Below are 20,274 nucleotides of genomic sequence, written 5' to 3'. Positions count from 1 at the left end.
ACTTGTATATAGTTTGGGTCGTGTGTGGCTGTAGTCCCACTCCCAGCAGGAGCTGTAGTTCTGCTGTATAGGGATTGGACTCAGGGCCTGGGCTGTTATTTCTGGACTGGAGGAGAACCTGTTCCCCTTCCTCTAACTAGGGCTGTGTCAGCCAGTGATTGTCAAGCAAATAACTGCCGGTCACACGGTATTTGACTGTTCGTTTACATAAACACGTTTAGCATCTCCTGGCTTCCACACATAGCCTACAAGCCACTGATGCAGACCTTTGGAACATCTACATTAAAAAAGTGAGATCAATGGCATCCCACAACTGTCCCAGAGTTTACATACTCTATACATACTCTATAGTCTGGGACAGTTGTGGGATGCGATAGATCTGAAATTAATACAACCGCTCACATCAAAAAAACTTTTTAAAAGCAATGAGGCTGACGCAACAGATCAGAATGTTTAGCTTAAAATGTTGGTCAACTATTAGGCTATAATTGCGCACACGGCAGTAGGCTATAAGGGCAAATGTTTCAAAGTGCAATCACTTAGCGGGAAAACAAAGTTCTCAAAAGTGACCGCAAATGCGGGTTATGCATGTAGTGCGTTATTAGACAGGTGCATTTTTATGGTGAAAATTATCTTCCCCAAACTTAAATCCTTATCGTCGAAGGAATGAGCGTTACACCGAGGCCTGTATTGGAGCAGGATCGATTTGGAGGTGGAGGGTCTGTCATGGTCTGGGACCATGTTATGCTCTACACCGGTTGCAAAGCGGATTAATGTGCTTAATTTGAAGAAGTTATTTGGACACTTTATCACAACTAAACCTTATCAAAACATATAGGCCTATGGGCTAGGCTACATGAGGTGTGCGACTATGATTTGAAAAAGTTAAAAAAAAAAGGCATGCGCTGTTTATTGCCTTAACGCACACGCTGGGCATCCTTCACAAGTGTTAATAAACTCAGCAAAAAAAGAAGCATTCTCTCACTGTCAACTGCATTTATTTTCAGCAAACTTAACATGTGTAGATATTTGAATGAACATAACAAGAATCAACAATTGAGACATAAATTGAACAAGTTCCACAGACATGTGGCTAACAGAAATTGATGAATGTGTCCCTGATCAAAGGGGGGGGGTGAAAATCAAAAGTCACAGTCAGTATCTGGTGTGGCCACCAGCTGCATTAAGTACTGCAGTGCATCTCCTCCTCATGGACTGCACCAGATTTGCCAGTTCTTGCTGTGAGATGTTCCCCCACTCTTCCACCAAGGCACTTGCAAGTTCCTGAACATTTCTGGGGGCAATGGCCCTAGCTCTCACCCTCCGATCCAACAGGTCCCAGACGTGCTCAATGGGAATGAGATCCGGGCTCTTTGCTGGCCATGGCAGAACATTGACATTCCTGTCTTGCAGGAAATCACGTACAGAACGAGCAGTATGGCTGGTGGCATTGTCATGCTGGAGGGTCATGTCAGGATGAGCCTGCAGGAAGGGTACCACACGAGGGAGGAGGATGTCTTCCTTGTAACGCACAGCGCTGAGATTGCCTGCAATGACAACAAGCTCAGTCCGATGATGCTGTGACACACCGCCCCAGACCATGACGGACCCTCCACCTCCAAATCGATCCCGCTCCAGTACAGGCCTCGGTGTAACGCTCATTCCTTCGACGATAAACGCGAATCCAACCATCACCCCTGGTGAGACAAAACCGCGAGTCGTCAGTGAAGAGCACTTTTTGCCAGTCCTGTCTGGTCCAGTGACGGTGGGTTTGTGCACATAGGCGACATTGTTGCCGGTGATGTCTGGTGAGGACCTGCCTTACAACAGGCCTACAAGCCCTCAGTCCAGCCTCTCTCAGCCTATTGCGGACAGTCTGAGCACTGATGGAGGGATTGTGGGTTCCTGGTGTAACGCGGGCAGTTGTTGTTGCCATCCTGTACCTGTCCCGCAGGTGTGATGTTTGGATGTACCGATCCTGTGCAAGTGTTGTTACACGTGGTCTGCCACTGCGAGGACGATCAGCTGTCCGTCCTGTCTCCCTGTAGTGCTGTCTTAGGCGTCTCACAGTATGGACATTGCAATTTATTGCCCTGGCCACGTCTGCAGTCCTCATGCCTCCTTGCAGCATGCCTAAGGCACGTTCACACAGATGAGCAGGGACCCTGGGCATCTTTCTTTTGGCATTTTTCAGAGTCAGTAGAAATGCCTCTTTAGTGTCCTAAGTTTTCATAACTGTGAACTTAATTGCCTACCACCTGTAAGCTGTTAGTGTCTTAACGACCGTTCCACAGGTGCATGTTCATTAATTGATTAATTGTTTATTGTTCAATTAAGCATGAGAAACAGTGTTTAAACCCTTTACAATGAAGATCTGTGAAGTTATTTGGATTTTTACAAATGATCTTTGAAGGACAGGGTCCAGAAAAAGGAACATTCCCCCCCCCCCCCTTTTTGTTCATGGACACATTCATCCATTTCTGTTAGTCCCATGTCTGTGGAACTTGTTCAGTTTACGTCTCAGTTGTTGAATCTTTTGTTCATACAAATATTTGCACATGTTATGTTTGCTGAAAATAAACGCAGTTGACAGTGAGAGGCCGTTTCTTTTTTTGCTGAGTTTGTGTGTACACATAAACATACACAACCCTATTAACACACCCTGTTACACAGTCATGCACATTGTTTACACGCTGGTACTCACAGATGACATCACACCCATGGATTATGAGCAAGACCAATATTACATACAGTACCCTGATATGTATTTGAACCAATACAATCCTACTTCTCTGTCAATCATGGAATCAAACTGCAGATGTGCAAATTGAGAGGGGGAAGGGAGGGGATATTTCCATGTTTTTCACTGGATCTCTGAATTTATTTTGCTTCCCAGAGAATAATCTTTTGGGAAAGATCACTCGACTTAAATCCTATGCAATACATGACCTCCTCAGGGATGACCCTCTCAGCATCCATACTGCTTTTGATTAAAGTGGAATTGACACGTGACCATTTCTCCTCCCACTCACTTACGGTCATGTGAAATAAATAAATGCTGTATTTGTTGATCATTTTATTGTAATTGTTTGTGATGCATGAATGGTATCATACTGGGTGTCTAATGTCGTGTTGTGGTGATTTCAGCAGGAGGAGGAAGACCCAGACCGGGGACAACCATGTATAAGATGTGGAGACCAGTGTCCTGGCTTTCGCATGCATGGCTGGAGGTAGGCCTCGCATACTCCCGTCACATGCTCCTCACAGGAACATAGACACTGTTTTCAAGATGTTTCATGTGATTATATTTCATGCCATAGGTTTCCTTCCTTTTCATTTTGGAGTCATAACTCATAAGTAGGATAGGTGTGATCACAGTCTAGTGCAGGCAGTGCTCTCTTGTGTGTCGCATGGCTGTCACTATTTGGTTGTAACTTACTTATTGAAAGAAGAGTCATATGGCTAACTTCCATTCTTTATTGGGTGATTTGAGGTGATTTCTGACAACAATATGGTTTCTCTGTGTGTTTGTATGTTAGAGTGAATTGGAGAGCTGATTAACCAAACTGTGTCCATGTTGAGAGTAGGTCTAGATATTGACTCAAACAAACATTATCCACACACAACACATTTACCACATCCAGAACAGATAAAACATCCAGTAATGTGAAAGAAAAGGTCATAGAGAATCTAGGCAGAAAAACCTGAGAGCAGCTGCACTTTGTGTGAGTGGACGTTATCCACACACAACACAAACAACTTCTGAGTGCAAGGGTTTACCGTTAGAAATGCTGGCTGCATGTGGTTGAGTACCTTTGAAAGGGTTCATAGCAGAGACCTATGACATGCTGTGGATGGAGGGAGCTCTCTGATTATACATGTAGCCTATACACTGTAATCTAACAATTCCACAACAACTACCTAATACACACAAATCTAAGTAAAGGAATGGAATAATAATATATATACTACCGTTCAAAAGTTTGGAGTCACATAGAAATGTCCTTATTTTTGAAAGAAAAGCAAAAAAGTGTTGTCCATCAAAATAACATCAAATTGATCAGAAATACAGCGTAGACATTGTTAATGTCTATTGTAGCTATTGTAGCTGGATTTTTAATGGAATATCTACATAGGTGTACAGAGGCCCATTATCAGCAACCATCACTCATTTGTTCCAATGGCACGTTGTTAGCTAATCCAAGTTTATCATTTTAAAAGGCTAATTGATCATTACAAAACCCTTTTGCAATTGTTAGCACAGCTGAAAACTGTTGCTCTGATTTAAAGAAGCAATAAAACTGGCCTTCTTTAGACTAGTTGAGTATCTGGAGCAACAGCATTTGTGGGCCAAAAGGCATGTGGGAGACTCCCCAAACATATAGAAGAAGGTACTCTGGTCAGATGAGACTAATTTGAGCTTTTAGGCCATCAAGGAAAAGCTATGTCTGACCCAGCACCTCTCAACCCAACACCTCTCATCCCCCCCAAGAACACATCCCCACAGTGAAGCGTGGTGGTGGCAGCATCATGCTGTGGGGATGTTTTTCATCGGCAGGGACTGAGAAACTGGTCAGACTTGAAGGAATGATGGATTGCGCTAAATACAGGGAAATTCTTGAGGGAAACCTGTTTCAGTCTTCCAAAAATTTGAGACTGGGACGGAGGTTCACCTTCCAGCAGGACAATGACCCTAAGCATACTGCTAAAGCAACACTCGAGTGGTTTAAGGGGAAACATTTAAATGTCTTGGAATGGCCTAGTCAAAGCCCAGACTTCAATCCAATTGAGAATCTGTGGTATGACTTAAAGATTGCTGTACACCAGTGGAACCCATCCAACTTGAAGGAGCTGGAACAGTTTTGCCTTGAAGAATGGGCAAAAATCCCAGTGGCTAGATGTGCCAAGCTTATAAAGACATACCCCAAGAGACTTGGAGCTGTAATTGTTGCAAAAGGTGGCTCGACAAAGTATTGAATTTGGGGGGGGTGAATAGTTATGCACGCTCAAATGTTCATTTTTTTGCCTTATTTCTTGTTTGTTTCACAATAAAAAATATTTTGCATCTTCAAGGTGGTAGGCATGTTGTGTAAATCAAATTATACAAACCCACCAAAAATCAATTTTAATTCCAGGTTGTAAGGCAACAAAATAGGAAAATTGCCAAGGAGGGTGAATACTTTCGCAAGCCATTGTAGATATTGCATAAAAATCTGCCGTTTCCAGCTACACTAGTCATTTACAACATTAACAATGTCTACACTGTATTTCTGATTGATTTGGTCTTATTTTAATGGACAAAAAAATGGCTTTTCTTTCAAAAACAAGGACATTTCTAAGTGACCCCAAACTTTTGAACGGTAGTGTACATATAGGTGTGAGCCTCTGTCGGTGTGTCACACTTTTTAAAATAATATACACTCCCGTACATCAGTCGTGAGTCTTGCGACCGAAGAAAGACTATTTCTACGCGTTTCAGCACTCGGCGGTCCCGTTCTGTGAGCTTGTGTGGCCTACCACTTCGAGGTTGAGCTGTTGTTGCTCCTAGGCGGTTCCACTTCACAATAACAGCACTTACAATTGACCCGGGGCAGGTCTGGCGGGGCGGAAATTTGACGAAGTGACTTGTTGGAATGGTGGCATCCTATGACGATGCCACGTTGAAAGTCACTGAGCTCTTAAGTACGGGACATTCTACTGCAAATCTTTGTCTATGGAGATTGCATGGCTCTATGCTCGATTTTATACACCTGTCGGCAACGGGTTTTGCTGAAATAGCTGAAATCCACACATTTTGGCCATGTAGTGTATGTATAAAAACACTCAAATAAAAAGTGACATTCTGTACTATTGCCTCAAATAAAGCATTTGATCTCAAAGAGCCAAAATGAAAGTTGTAGCTTCACTGACCAAATAAATATGGAGAGAGTGTAAACAGCTCACTGTGCCCCTGAAAATGAGTGTCTGTCTGTTGAAGTGTTTATCAACCACCTATGGTCATTTAGGTGTCCAGTCAATGTCCTCGTGTCTTTCTGAAGAACAACTACTTTTCCTCTCCCCTTCTGTGTTTTTGCATTCTCCCTGTATGAATCCTCTTCACTCCTCCCATCCCCCTCTCCTCCTCAGTATGTCCAGCCCATTGGGTCTCTTAGTTCGTCCTAATCCTGTCCGTCACCCTAATAAGATTAGCCCTTTCAGATCCGGCTACTGCCACCACCGCTGTGATGAAGCCCTAAACTTCTCTCCCCCTCCCTGAATATCTCCCTCCCTCCTTCTCTGGCTACTGCAACCACCGCTGTGATGAAGCCCTAAACTTCTGTCCCCCCACCATGAATCTCTCCCTCCCTCCTTCTCCCCATCCCTTTCTTTCAGCTCCGGCTACTGCAACCACCGCTGTGATGAAGCCCTAAACTTCTCTCCCCCCTCCTGAATCTCTCTCTCCCTCCTTCTCCCCATCTCTTTCTTTCAGATCCTGCTACTGCCACCACTGCTGTGATAGAGCACCACTGCTGTGATACCCCTCCTTCATCCCATCCCTCTCTGACTTTTCACTGTCTTCATACAGTTAATAAGCACTTTGAGGAAGGGCAGTTTAGAAGGTTTTGAGTTTGGACTAGAGGTCGACCGATTAATCAGAATGGCCGATTAATTAGGGCTGATTTCAAGTTTTCATAACAATCGATAATCGGTATTTTTGGACACCGATTTGCCGATTTTTATACTTTTTTTATACACCTTTATTTAACTAGGCAAGTCAGTTAAGAACACATTCTTATTTTCAATGACGACCTAGGAATGGTGGGTTAACTGCCTTGTTGGGCAGAACGACAGATTTTTACCTTGTTAGCTCGGGATTCGTTTTTGCAACCTTCCGGTTACTAGTCCAACGCTCTAACCACCTGCCTTACATTGCACTCCACGAGGAGCCTGCGTGGCAGGCTGACTACCTGTTACGCGAGGGCAGCAAGAAGCCAAGGTAAGTTGCTAGCTAGCATTAAACTTATCTTTATAAAAAACAATCAATCTTAACATAATCACTAGTTAACTACACATGGTTGATGATATTACTAGTTTATCTAGCGTGTCCTGCGTTGCATATAATCAATGCGGTGCCTGTTAATTTCTCATTGAATCACAGCCTACTTCGACAAACAGGTGATGATTTAACAATTGCATTTGCGAAAAAGCACTGTCGTTGCACCAATGTACCTAACCATAAAAATCAATACACAAGTATATATTTTTAAACCTGCATATTTAGTTAATATTGCCCGCTAACATGAATTTCTTATAACTAGGGAAATTGTGTCACTTCTCTTGCGTTCCGTGCAAGCGGTCAGAGTATATGCAGCAGTTTGGGCCGCCAGGCTCATTGCAAACTGTGTGAAGTCCATTTATTCCTAACAAAGGCCGTAATTAATTATGACATAACATTGAAGGTTGTACTATGTAACAGCAATATTTAGACTTAGGGATGCCATCCGTTAGATAAAATACGGAACGGTTCCGTATTTCACTGAAAGAATAAACGTTTTGTTTTTTAAATGATAGTTTCCGGATTCTACCATTTTTAATGACCAAAGGCTCGTATTTCTGTGTGTTATGTTATAATTAAGTCTATGATTTGATAGAGCAGTCTGACTGAGCGATGGTAGGCACCAGCAGGCTCGTAAGCATTCATTCAAACAGCACTTTCGTGCGTTTGCCAGCAGCTCTTCGCAATGTTTCAAGCATTGTGCTGTTTATGACTTCAAGCCTATCAACTCCCGAGATTAGGCTGGTGTAACCGATATGAAATGGCTAGCTAGTTAGCGGGGTGCGCGCTAATAGCGTTTCAAACGTTACTCGCTCTGAGACTTGGAGTAGCTGTTTCCCTTGCTCTGCATGGGTAACGCTGCTTCGAGGGTGGCTGTTGTCAATGTGTTCCTGGTTCGAGCCCAGGTAGGAGTGAGAGGGGGACGGAAGCTATACTGTTACACTGGCAATACTAAAATTTCAATAAGAACATCCAATAGTCAAAGGTATATGAAATACAAATCGTATAGAGAGAAATAGTCCTAAAATAGCTACAACCTAAAACTTCTTACCTGGGAATATTGAAGACTCATGTTAAAAGGAACCACCAGCTTTCATATGTTCTCATGTTCTGAGCAAGGAACTTAAACGTTAGCTTTTCTACATGGCACATATTGCACTTTTACTTTGTTCTCCAACACTTTGTTTTTGCATTATTTAAACCAAATTGAACATGTTTCATTATTTATTTGAGGCTAAATTGATTTTATTGATGTATTATATTAAGTTAAAATAAGTGTTCATTCAGTATTGTTGTAATTGTCATTATTACAAATAAATAAATAAATAAAATCGGCCGATTACTCAGTATCGGCCTTTTTGGTCCTCCAATAATCGGTGTCGGCGTTGAAAAATCATAATCGGTCGACCTCTAGTTTGGACCGGTACATTTTAAAATATTTTTGTAGACACACTGTACATTCGCACAAGGCTTGAAGTTAACACAGCTTGCACTTCTGACTATTTTCTGAAGTGCTCCCTTTATTAGTTGTTTTAGTGAATGGAGAAAATAGCCACATTTCATGGTAGTTTTGACAGAGAGAAAGAGAGTTCTGGGTTAAACAATGCAGCATATGCAAACACACATTGGGCCTTCAGAAGACAAGCCAACCCTGGCTGGCAGATTGAACTAATAAAGAGTCAGATAGAAGAAACACAGACTAGGTTCTACTTAAGCAGTAAGGCACGAGGGGGCGTGGTATATGGCCAATATACCATGGCTAAGATATGTTCTTAAGCACAACGCAACGCGGATACAGTCCTTAACCGTGGCATATTACCCATATACCGCAAACCCCCGAGGTGCCTTATTGCGATTATAAACTGGTTACCAACGTAATTAGAGCAGTAAAAATACATTTTTGTCAGAGATACCACAGCTGAGATACCACAGCTGTCTGCCAATCAGCATTCAGGGCTCAAACCACCCAGTTTATAAAATGGAATAAAGGCTGCAAGGAGGGCATTCATTTCTATCAAATTATTCGAATTGAGTGCTTGCGTCCTTGGTTATTATGTCCCTGTGTTAAGGTCAAGTCAACAGGCTTTGAAGACAAACAGTCCTTAATCTAAAGCACATGGTGACTCTACTGTACTTTATACTGTCGTGCTAAAAACACAGACAAACCAGATAAAAGAACCAGATAAAAAACTGCGACTGTCATCATATCATTGATGTGTTTACCATACATATTTGGTATGGTTATATTCATCTTTGTTATGGTGAATTTAGTTATTGAAAGACATTTGGGCAGAATAGAGAGGGTACTTGGTTTGAGGTCTGGTGACAGGGAGTTTTTGTTTAATGTTCCAGTCTGATATCAGGGCAAGAATAATCAGAGATGTTTAATCCTTTTAAGCAGGAGGTGTCAGAACCACAGTTACTTCCCAGTTACCACAGAGCAGAATGATTAAGTGATTGAGATGTATGGGGGTCACTGTTTAACATCTTAAAGACTCCAGAGTCCAGGACAAATGGCATCTCCTTTATTAACCCATTCACAGTAACACTTACCCCCATGGAAGACAAACAGGCAAGTGACCAAAGAGCTCAGCTGTTTAACCACACTGTCAGGGCAGTGATCCATCATCAACCTGCTCTCTCCCAGGCAGGGCCGGGGCAGAGGCCTCATAGGCAGGGTGCAGATGGCTCCACTACCCCATCCACCAGAGGAGGAATTAAGTTACTTGTGACCCCATAGGTCCCAGTCAGTGACACTGAGACACAGAGTGCTCAAAGCCAGCCTCCTCTATTAGTTGGTAAGAGCAGGCAGGTGGCGTGGCGATTACTCAGGCACTAATTAGTGACCACAGAGCAAGCATTCTGGGACAGTGTCCATCTGTTTCTCAGAGGGATGGATGGATCTATCTAATCTGGACTCCGAGCACTATCAGGCCACAGAGAGAGAAACTGTAGCTACTCAGTTTAAATCACAGCTAATCACACCAAGAGCAGAGCAGACACATTCATCCCAAGAGGGTTATTGATCACTGTACTGTACAAACTGGTTGGTACATTACCCATTTGACACATGTATGGCCAAAACAAATGGGGATGGATTGAATGGCTAATGATACATCTAAACAGTGACTTTTGAATTTGTTAGAAGTTGTGATTGTATGGAAGAGTGAGTATCTTATTACTTATCTTGTCAGGGTTGATGGCACACTTGTTGATGTTTGAACAGTTAAATAGTTATTCCAGGCGAGCGTGAGAGATACCGGAAAAGGGTCATGAACAGAGAAAGATAAAAGAGAGATTGACAAGCGAGGCAATTTAACATAGATCTAAGGACAAAGGGCCTTTTTGGTTGGATCTGTTGATTGACAGGTCATCCTGGAGTGATTGACAGCGAGGTCAGATGAGCTGTTATGATTTTGGACTTCTTAGAGGCCTGTAGCCAGGCCAAGATGTTCTCTGAAATGCCATCCTTTAATTGGTCAAAAGGGCTTGATGTCCAAACATATTCAATTTTTATCTGTGCTGCATTGCTTATCTTGATTAGACTTGTCAGAACATGGGAATGATTCATTGCCAAATGAAGTTGAGTTATAGAATCTGCTCCAATTATTTCAAACATTAAAGCTGACGGCATTGGTGTGTGTGTGTGTGTGTGTGTGTGTGTGTGTGTGTGTGTGTGTGTGTGTGTGTGTGTGTGTGTGTGTGTGTGTGTGTGTGTGTTCTAAAAATGTGAGCGGTCAAATTGAACTATTGCACACTTTTTTAGAAGTGTGGAGAAACCATGCAGTGAATGGAAAGAATGTAGTGTGTGTCCAGAGACTTATTGTTTGGTCAACTCTATCAGATGGGGGTAGAGGGATGGTGTGGGGGAGGGATACATTGAAAAGAGACATGTAGAGAGAGAACACATTTCCACTGGTATGGAGCTACCTCATCTTGAACTCAGCTCTGACAAGGCAGACAGACAGGCAGACAGGCGGACAGACAGACAGACAGACAGACAGGCAGACAGACAGACAGGCAGACGGACAGACAGGCAGTAGCATGATGTGACTAAATCTGAGATCAGATTCTGAGAAGCTTCACTATAGCACCGGTCTGGATAGGAGGATGTTACAGAGTCAGCATGGATTTCTTTGTGACGTTGATGACGAAAGGTAAAGGTCTTGGCTAATTCCTGCTTTACTTTTTTGTTTTGTTGTATGTAGCCACTAATTGGAAGGCTTAACACTCATCGAACAGAAAGTAAAAGTCCTTGTGTGTACTTGAATGTGTTAGCTCACAGCGGATAGTAGGAAGTGGATAGTGGGGTCCCTACTCACCAGAGGGAGAGGGTTTAGAATTTAGATTGAGCCTGTTAACACTGCTAGCAGATTTGAAAACAGTGATTGTAATGATTGTAATTTGTGTTGTGGCATTCCAAAAGTGAAAATAAGCACAGAGAGAGTTATTTCTGCTCCCCTCCAAGAGGGCTAGTAGGGAATATGGAAGTTATTGAGGATTATGTGTCAGGATTATGTGGTCCTGCTGTGCAGTATGTACTGTGCACTAATGGAAGTTACAGAGTCTCCATGCTGGCCCAGTTCACACTGTTTTACTCTGTTTAGTGGTTAAAACCAGATTAGAGTACCACAAGCTAATAGGTATTTTATTATAATAATTTTTTAGACATGTGCTTCGTAAAAAAAAATGTAGAGGATAAAAGAAGGATATACTGTATATGTTTCTAATATATAGTACTAGTGAACTACGCTAAAGCCATCAGTGCAGCGTGAAAAGACCAGAGAGGTCATAGTAAACATTTAGGCCATGTGGCAGAGCAACGATTTCTGACCTCAGTAGCATCACAGAGAAGCAGCCTACACTACTTTACTGTATCCGTCTACCCAGCAGTCAGTCATGTACTGGATTATCCACAACCAGAGTCACTGTTTACATATCAACACAAAGAAAGATGCCTCAACAACAACAACCGTTACAGCCACAGTGCGCTGACGCCCAGCAGGTTGTGACGTAACCTGAGAATTGGAGGCGTTACATGGATTACAGGCCAAACATATGACATCAGCATCTGCTCTGTGACAACAGTAGCACCGCTGGTCATTTCTGAGGGTCTCGTGGCAGTAGCTGGGTGTGGCTGTGGCGGCTGAGTGTGCCATCCTGGCATTCAAGCTAAATATACTATAAATGGCAAGCTAGATGTCTTACCAGGCTGGCAAAGAGATACAAGTGGGTTAATAACAATCAAGCCCATTTGCAAGCACAGTCCTACACATCATTTAAAATTAATTGCTCTGGTGCAATAGCGTTTCATGTTGGGCTTGGAAACTATACTCTGGACAACTCTTTGCTGATTACCTTCCTGATAAATCTCCCTGTTATTTTGAGGAGCTGGTGAGTGGCTGGATAACATTCCCTGGTACATGTAGTGGTTTTCCAGCTGCCTGCAGGCTGCGGGGCATCTGTACCACACACGCACCCATGCGCGCGCACACACACACGTGACTCTGTGTTGTACGGTGGCTCTTACATCCACACACGTACAGTGTACACACGCTCTGAGGACAAACAGCTGGGGCTCGATTGTGGCTTGTGAGTTTTGCCAGCATGGCTTACCCTGAGGTGACCTGCTATGTTTACCATGATTTATACTGAACCCCCTGCACTACAACCTGGCCTTATAAGGAGCTACGGCAGCCAGGGTTGGAAACGATCCGCAGGGGAGCTGTTCAGTTGAATATTTTATTGGGAAGGGAATAGTAGTAAGAATGGGATGGGAGACTTTGGAACAGGGGTTTGAAAGTGAATGCTGTTTATCCACATGAAAGGATTGGTGTTTGTGTGTGTGTTTTAAGGGGGATGTCTACGTAAAGCGGCTTTGTCCTCCATCTGTGCCTGAAGAGCTGGCCTTGAGCTGCAAATACCAGCTGAGGGCCTGTTATGCAATCACACAAGAACCAGAGAGATACTGTTTATACAGGAGCCCACACACTGATGCATCCACACACTGATGGATGCATCCACACACTGATGGATGCATCCACACACTGATGGATGCATCCACACACGTAATGCCTACACAGACATGAACGCATACTGTACAAACCCTTTCTCACACTGCCACAGTCAGTCCCACATACAGACAGGAAAGATATGACAGCCCAGAGGGGATGACAAGGGGGAGGATTACTCCCTCCATCTCCGTCTTCTCTTCCTCCAACAGTTATTAACCACTGTGGGACAGGGGAGAACGACTGCCCCCTCTCATTGTAGCCACGGAAGTTTAAGGACGGCCGCCGTACTGCTTGCATTGTTAGCAGAAAACAGGATCCACCATTATTTTCAATGGAAAAATTGCAATATTCATGGTCAGTCTTCGTGTAAATACATTTTACAAATTCAAAGACAATCATGGTACCAAGAATTGCTTCTAATACACCAGATGTATGTCCTTGAACCCATTATTTAAAAATTGCACACAGAAGTTATAAGAATAATTAAGTTACTAATGGCAACCAGCAGGACAACGGATCAACCTTCAACTTGAGTTATTCAATGAGAGGGGGCAACCCTTAGACTGCCTGGTACTCAGCACTCTATTGTCCCTCTAATCATTCTAACATCAATGCAAATCTAATCGAAAATCTAGTCAAACACTTCATGAGAGCCCATGAGCTCATGTTGCGCAACATTTCTATAGGCTATGCAATTGCGTGAGAAAACAGATTGATGGCTTCTATTAAAAAGAGGAGTATCCCATCAGCTTTCTATAGGCTAGGCCTACTATATTTATATTCCAACTTACCTAATATTAAGCACATTGCTTCTCCTTACAGCAGGAGTATAGCCTACCAGGCTGGCACGAGAATTAACCACGGGAAAAGGGTACTCCATTCTCTATATAAGTGCATAGATGACATGTATTTTTTCCCCCTGCCCCTTTTTCGAGACAAATTTCACACATACAGTGCATTCAGAAAGTATTCAGACCCCTTTTCCACATTTTGTTACATTACAGCCTTATTCTTAAATTAATTAAATGAATTGTTTTCCTCATCAATCTACACACAATACACACAATGTAGATTGATGAGAGGGGAAAAAACTATTTAATCTATTTTAGAATAAGGCTGTAACGTAGCAAAATGTGGAAAAAGGCAAGGGGTCTGAATACTTTCCGAATCACTGTATATTATTTCGTATATGTAAAGACAAGATTAAATAAAGAATAGTCTGATGGGTGACAATATTAGCCTTTCACTTGTGAATTATATATTATCACTTGTGAATGATGCCCAGCTTGTGTACAGTGAGGCAAGAAACAGCAGATGCCTGTTTTTCTCTGAACTTTTTCAAATCATAGTCGCAAAATAAGCCTAGCCCATAGGCCTATATGTTTTAATAAGGTTTGTATCACAACTAAAGTGGGCAAATAATTTCATAAATTAAGCACATTAAACCACTTTACAAGGGGTGTATTGCCTAACTGGTTACATAAGCAGTGTGTGAGTTTCAAGTTTGGGGAAGATCATTTTCACCATACAAATTCACCTTTATAATAAAAGCAATACATGCATAATTACATTTTCGGTCACTTTTGAGAATGGTGTTGGCTGACGAAATATAAATGTGGGCAGTTCTTCCAATATCTTCAATATGCACCCCGGAATTGGATATGGACGTGCGCAGTTGCGTCCCCGATGTGTCTGTCTTCAGCCGGTGAGGAAGACCTGATCATGTGACTGCATTGGCTATTAAAAATGTAGCTATCTGAGAGAGCCGTGTGAGTGAGAGGTGCTTCGGAGCACGCAGCCAGGAGAAGGGAATTATAATTATTATATTTAGCCCAAGGGCACAACGGCCGCAAAAAGCATGGATTTTTTTAGGGGGCATTACATCCACACAGTGGGGATGCTACCGGGAAATTCGAGGCATTATCAAAATAATAGCCACGTGCGCACTCCCTCAAATTGTTTGTAGAAAATATATTTTCTGTTTTATTCAGCTATGTTCAATTGTATTCTTTATACAATAAAACGTTCTTGTCTGCTAAATGAACTAGTGTAGCCCACAGCCATATGACATAGCCAGATCAGGATAGCAGCCTACACAAGAAATAACTAATATTAATAACCATCTAGATGTCACCTTGATATATATATACATACAGTCTACTACTCAATGGGGTGGGCATGAACGGTAACAACACTGGGACACAGTGCCCTTTGCTCCCGCTTGCCAAGGACTACTGTCCGGCAACTGCGTGGGAAGTAGCTACCTAGTAGCCAATTTCATGGTCACAGTCACAGTAAGAACACACATAAACTCGGCAAAAAAAGAAACGTCCCTTTTTCAGGACCCTGTCTTTCAAAGATAATTCGTAAAAATCCAAATAACTTCACAGATCTTCATTGTAAAGGGTTTAACCTCTCTTGGGTAGTATTTTGACGTCCGGATGAAAAGCGTGCCCAAAGTAAACTGCCTGTTACTCAGGCCCAGAAGCTAGGATATGCATATAATTGTTAGATTTGGATAGAAAACACTCATATGGCAGGCGAAACCCCGAGGACAAACCATCCCCCCAAAAATAAAATCAGCCTACCCCTATTTTCAATGGCTATCACTTTTGTTATAAGGCCAAGTCCTCCCAGATTGCAGATCCCAGGGCTTCCACTAGATGTCAACAGTCTTTAGAAAGAGTTTCAGGCTGGTTTTTGGAAAAATTAGCCAGAAATTGTAGTTTTTCTAAGTGGCTCCCATTTTGGCTGTAGTGTTTCCAAGCATGTGGAAGAGAGCGCGTTCTTTGGTATTTTTCTCCGGTAAAGACAATAACGATTCTCCGTCTTCAATTGTATCGTTTATTTACGTATTAGGGTACCTAAGGTTTGATTATAAACGTTGTTTGACTTGTTTGGAAAAGTTGATTAGTAACGTTTGGGATTCACTTTCCATGCATTTTGATGGAGGGAAACTGGATGGATTATTACATTTACATTTAAGTCATTTAGCAGACGCTCTTATCCAGAGCGACTTACAAATTGGTGCATTCACCTTATGATATCCAGTGGAAAAACCACTTTACAATAGTGCATCTAAATCTTTTAGGGGGGGGGGGGTTAGAAGGATTACTTTATCCTATCCCAGGTATTCCTTAAAGAGGTAGGGTTTCAGGTGTCTCCGGAAGGTGGTGATTGACTCCGCTGTCCTGGCGTCGTGAGGGAGCTTGTTCCACCATTGGGGTGCCAGAGCAGCGAACAGTTTTGACTGGGCTGAGCGGGAACTGTGCTTCCTCAGAGGTAGGGAGGCGAGCAGGCCAGAGGTGGATGAACGCATTGCCCTTGTTTGGGTGTAGGGCCTGATCAGAGCCTGAAGGTACGGAGGTGCCGTTCCCCTGACAGCTCCGTAGGCAAGCACCATGGTCTTGTAGCGGATGCGAGCTTCAACTGGAAGCCAGTGGAGAGAGCGGAGGAGCGGGGTGATGTGAGAGAACTTGGGAAGGTTGAACACCAGACGGGCTGCGGCGTTCTGGATGAGTTGTAGGGGTTTAATGGCACAGGCAGGGAGCCTAGCCAACAGCGAGTTGCAGTAATCCAGACGGGAGATGACAAGTGCCTGGATTAGGACCTGCGCCGCTTCCTGTGTGAGGCAGGGTCGTACTCTGCGAATGTTGTAGAGCATGAACCTACAGGATCGGGTCACCGCCTTGATGTTAGTGGAGAACGACAGGGTGTTGTCCAGAGTCACACCAGTCAATAATAATAATAAAGAAAGACATTATCGAACAAAACAAAAATTTGTGATGTAACTGGGACCTTTTGGAGTGCCAACAGAAGAAGATCATCAAAGGTAAGGCATTTTTTATATCGCTATTTCTGACTTACGTGTCGCACCTGCCTGGTTGAAATATGTTTTTCATGTGTTTGTATGCGGGGCGCTCTCCTCAGATAATTGCATGGTTTGCTTTCGCCGTAAAACCTTTTTGAAATCTGACACAGCGGCTGGATTAACAAGAAGTGAAGCTTTATTTTGATGTATTACACTTGTGATTTTATGAAAGTTAAATATTTATAATACTGTCGTTTGAATTTCACGCTCTGTAATTTCACCGGATGTTGGCCAGATGGGACGCTACCGTCTGTTTCCCATGCTTGTTCAATGAACCATAAACAATTAATGAACATGCACCTGTGGAACGGTCGTTAAGACACTAACAGCTTACAGACTGTAGGCAATTAAGGTCACAGTTATGAAAACTTAGGACACTAAAGAGGCATTTCTACTGACTCTGAAAAACACCAAAAGAAAGATACCCATGTTCCCTGCTCATCTACATGAACGTGCCTTAGGCATGCTGCAAGGAGGCATGAGGATTGCAGATGTGGCCAGGGCAATAAATTGCAATGTCCGTACTGTGAGATGCCTAAGACAGCGCTACAGGGAGACAGAACGGACAGCTGATCGTTCTCGCAGTGGCAGACCACGTGTAACAACACCTGCACGGGATCGGTACATCCGAACATCACACCTGCGGGAAAGGTACAAGATTGCAACAAACAAATGCCGAGTTACACCAGGAACGCACAATCCCTCCATCAGTGCTCAGACTGTCCGCAATAGGCTGAGAGAGGCTGGACTGAGGGCTTGTAGGCCTGTTGTAAGGCAGGTCCTCACCAGACATCACCGGCAACAATGTCGCCTATGTGCACAAACCCACCGTCACTGGACCAGACAGGACTGGCAAAAAGTGCTCTTCACTGACGAGTCGCGGTTTTGTCTCACCAGGGGTGATGGTTGGATTCGCGTTTATCGTCGAAGAAATGAGTGTTACACAGAGCCCTGTACTGGAGCGGGATCGATTTGGAGGTGGAGGGTCCGTCATGGTCTGGGGCGGTGTGTCACAGCATCATCGGACTGAGCTTGTTGTCATTGCAGGCAATCTCAACGCTGTGCGTTACAGGGAAGACATCCTCCTCCCTCATTTGGTACCCTTCCTGCAGGCTCATCCTGACATGACCCTCCAGCATGACAATGCCACCAGCCATACTGCTCGTTCTGTGCGTGATTTCCTGCAAGGCAGGAATGTCCGTGTTCTGCCATGGCCAGCGAAGAGCCCAGATCTCAATCACATTTAGCACGTCTGGGACCTGTTGGATCGGAGGGTGAGGGCTAGTGCCATTCCCCCCAGAAATGTCTGGGAACTTGCAAGTGCCTTGGTGGAAGAGTGGGGGAACATCTCACAGCAAGAACTGGCAAATCTGGTACAGTCCATGAGGAGGAGATGCACTGCAGTACTTAATGCAGCTGGTCGCCACATCAGATACTGACTGTGACTTTTGATTTTGAACCCCCCTTTGTTCAGGGACACGTTATTCCATTTCTGTTTGTCGCATGTCTGTGGAACTTGTTCAGTTTATGTCTCAGTTGTTGAATCTTTTGTTCATACAAATATTTACAAGTTAAGTTTGCTGAAAATAAACGCAGTTGACAGTGAAAGGACGTTTCTTTTTTCACAGAGTTTACAACGCATGAAGCAAAAGGTACACCCATCATCAATACCTTTAATCAAAAATAAACAATCATCAGTTTTATAACTGAAAATGTAGAGTTATTTTTATAAAACTAACAGTGAAATATGACTCACTCATGCTCTGGCTTCAAAACAGAAGTCCAAACATTCAATGTACGGTAGCTCAATGTACGGTAGCTGCATGGTAAAAAACAGAAGAAAAAAACACTCTCCAATCAAAACTGTCTAACCTACTATGAGTGTACAAAACATTAAGAACACCGTCCAATATTGAGTTGCACCCCCCCATACTCCAATACTTCCCACAGTTGTGTTAAATTGGCTGGATGTTCCTTAAGTGGTAAGCCGTTCTTGATACACACAGGAAACTGTTTAACTTGAAAAACCTAGCAGTGTTGCAGTTGTTGACACAGATCAGTGCACCTGGCACCTACTACCATACCCTGTTCAAAGGCATTTAAGTATTTTGTCTTGCCCCATTCACCCTCTGAATGACATACATACACAATCCATGTCTCAATTGTCTCAAGGCTTAAAACTCCTTCTTTAACTCATCTCCTCCCCTTCATCTACACTGATTGAAGTGGATTTAACAAGTGACATCAATAAGGGACCATAGACTGACCAGGTGAATCCAGGTGGAAGCTATGTCATGGAAAGAGCAGGTTTTCTTAATGTTTTTTACACTCACACCCACTCCTTTCCACACACCCACTACTTTCCTTTCAACACACACACTTGCCCATAGTCCTATCGTCATATTGGGATGGAGATACCGCCTTCTCAGCAACGGTGGGAATCTTAATGTGCAGGGCAAAGAGGAGGCTTACCGGTATGTTTACCATAGGTGACAAGGTGTTAAACATGTCCGTTCAATGGGCTGGGGTCTCCTTCAGCAGGTATTCAGAGAATGGTCAGCTTCCTCATCCAGTTGTGTGTGTGTGTGTGTGTGTGTGTGTATCCAACCGTGTGTGTCACTGTTAGACTGAATGCGTGTGTCAGTTTCCAGTTTTACTCCATGCTTGTTTTAGCCTCTGATTTTTCAGTGTATATTTGACTGTATCGGAGTTGGTGACATGCCTCTCCTTGGATGAACACCTGTTTGTTGTGTTAGTAACTGTAATGTAGGGAGTCATATTGAGTCACGCTCAAGAATGTTTGTGGGCTGGCTAATTACTTCATGTCTCCAACGCAAATTATGTTCCTGCCATGCAATACTTGACTACAGACAGTATGGGTTTTGAGTTGGCAATCAATGGCGTGTTTTTATGATTGGATTATTAGTTGTGTAAAAAAACAGACTTTGTCACACTGTTGCCAACTGTTCAGTCCTAGCCTTCTGTTTGGTGGGTGTTGCATCTGTGCAATACTCTGAGTTGCCATGTATTGAACCCACTGGCCTCTTTTCCTCTCCACAGAAAGATCTGTGTGCACTGTAAGTGTGTGCGTGAGGAGCATGCGGTGCGGGCGGTGCCGGGCCAGCTGGAGAGGATGATGATGAAGCTGGTTTCAGACTTCCAAAGACACTCCATCTCTGACGACGACTCGGGCTGTGCCTCTGAGGAGTACGCCTGGGTCCCACCTGGACTCAAGCCTGAACAGGTCAGAACCAGTACAGAGACTGCTTCATATACATACATTAATGCACGCACACACAAACACATGCACGCACTCTCTCACATGCATGCATACATTAACACTCACCTAATAT

The 20,274-nt window shown here is 43.4% G+C and overlaps 1 protein-coding gene across 2 annotated transcripts in view; it reads left to right on the top strand.

The window, feature by feature from the left end:
• The window catches only part of LOC115165728 (prickle-like protein 1), a 41,630-nt gene that overhangs the window by 12,417 nt on the left and 8,939 nt on the right, over window positions 1-20,274 (top strand). For both annotated transcript variants that reach the window (XM_029719046.1, XM_029719045.1), the window contains 2 exons: window positions 3,148-3,230; window positions 19,982-20,165. In XM_029719046.1, the coding sequence (XP_029574906.1) occupies window positions 3,148-3,230; window positions 19,982-20,165 (267 nt within the window). The remainder of the gene's footprint in view (window positions 1-3,147; window positions 3,231-19,981; window positions 20,166-20,274) is intronic.

Source organism: Salmo trutta, chromosome 28 (genome assembly GCF_901001165.1).
Source record: "Salmo trutta chromosome 28, fSalTru1.1, whole genome shotgun sequence".
Taxonomy (NCBI): Eukaryota; Metazoa; Chordata; class Actinopteri; order Salmoniformes; family Salmonidae; genus Salmo; species Salmo trutta.
Note: the sequence above shows the minus strand (reverse complement) of the source record. Positions and strands in the feature narration are given on the sequence as shown.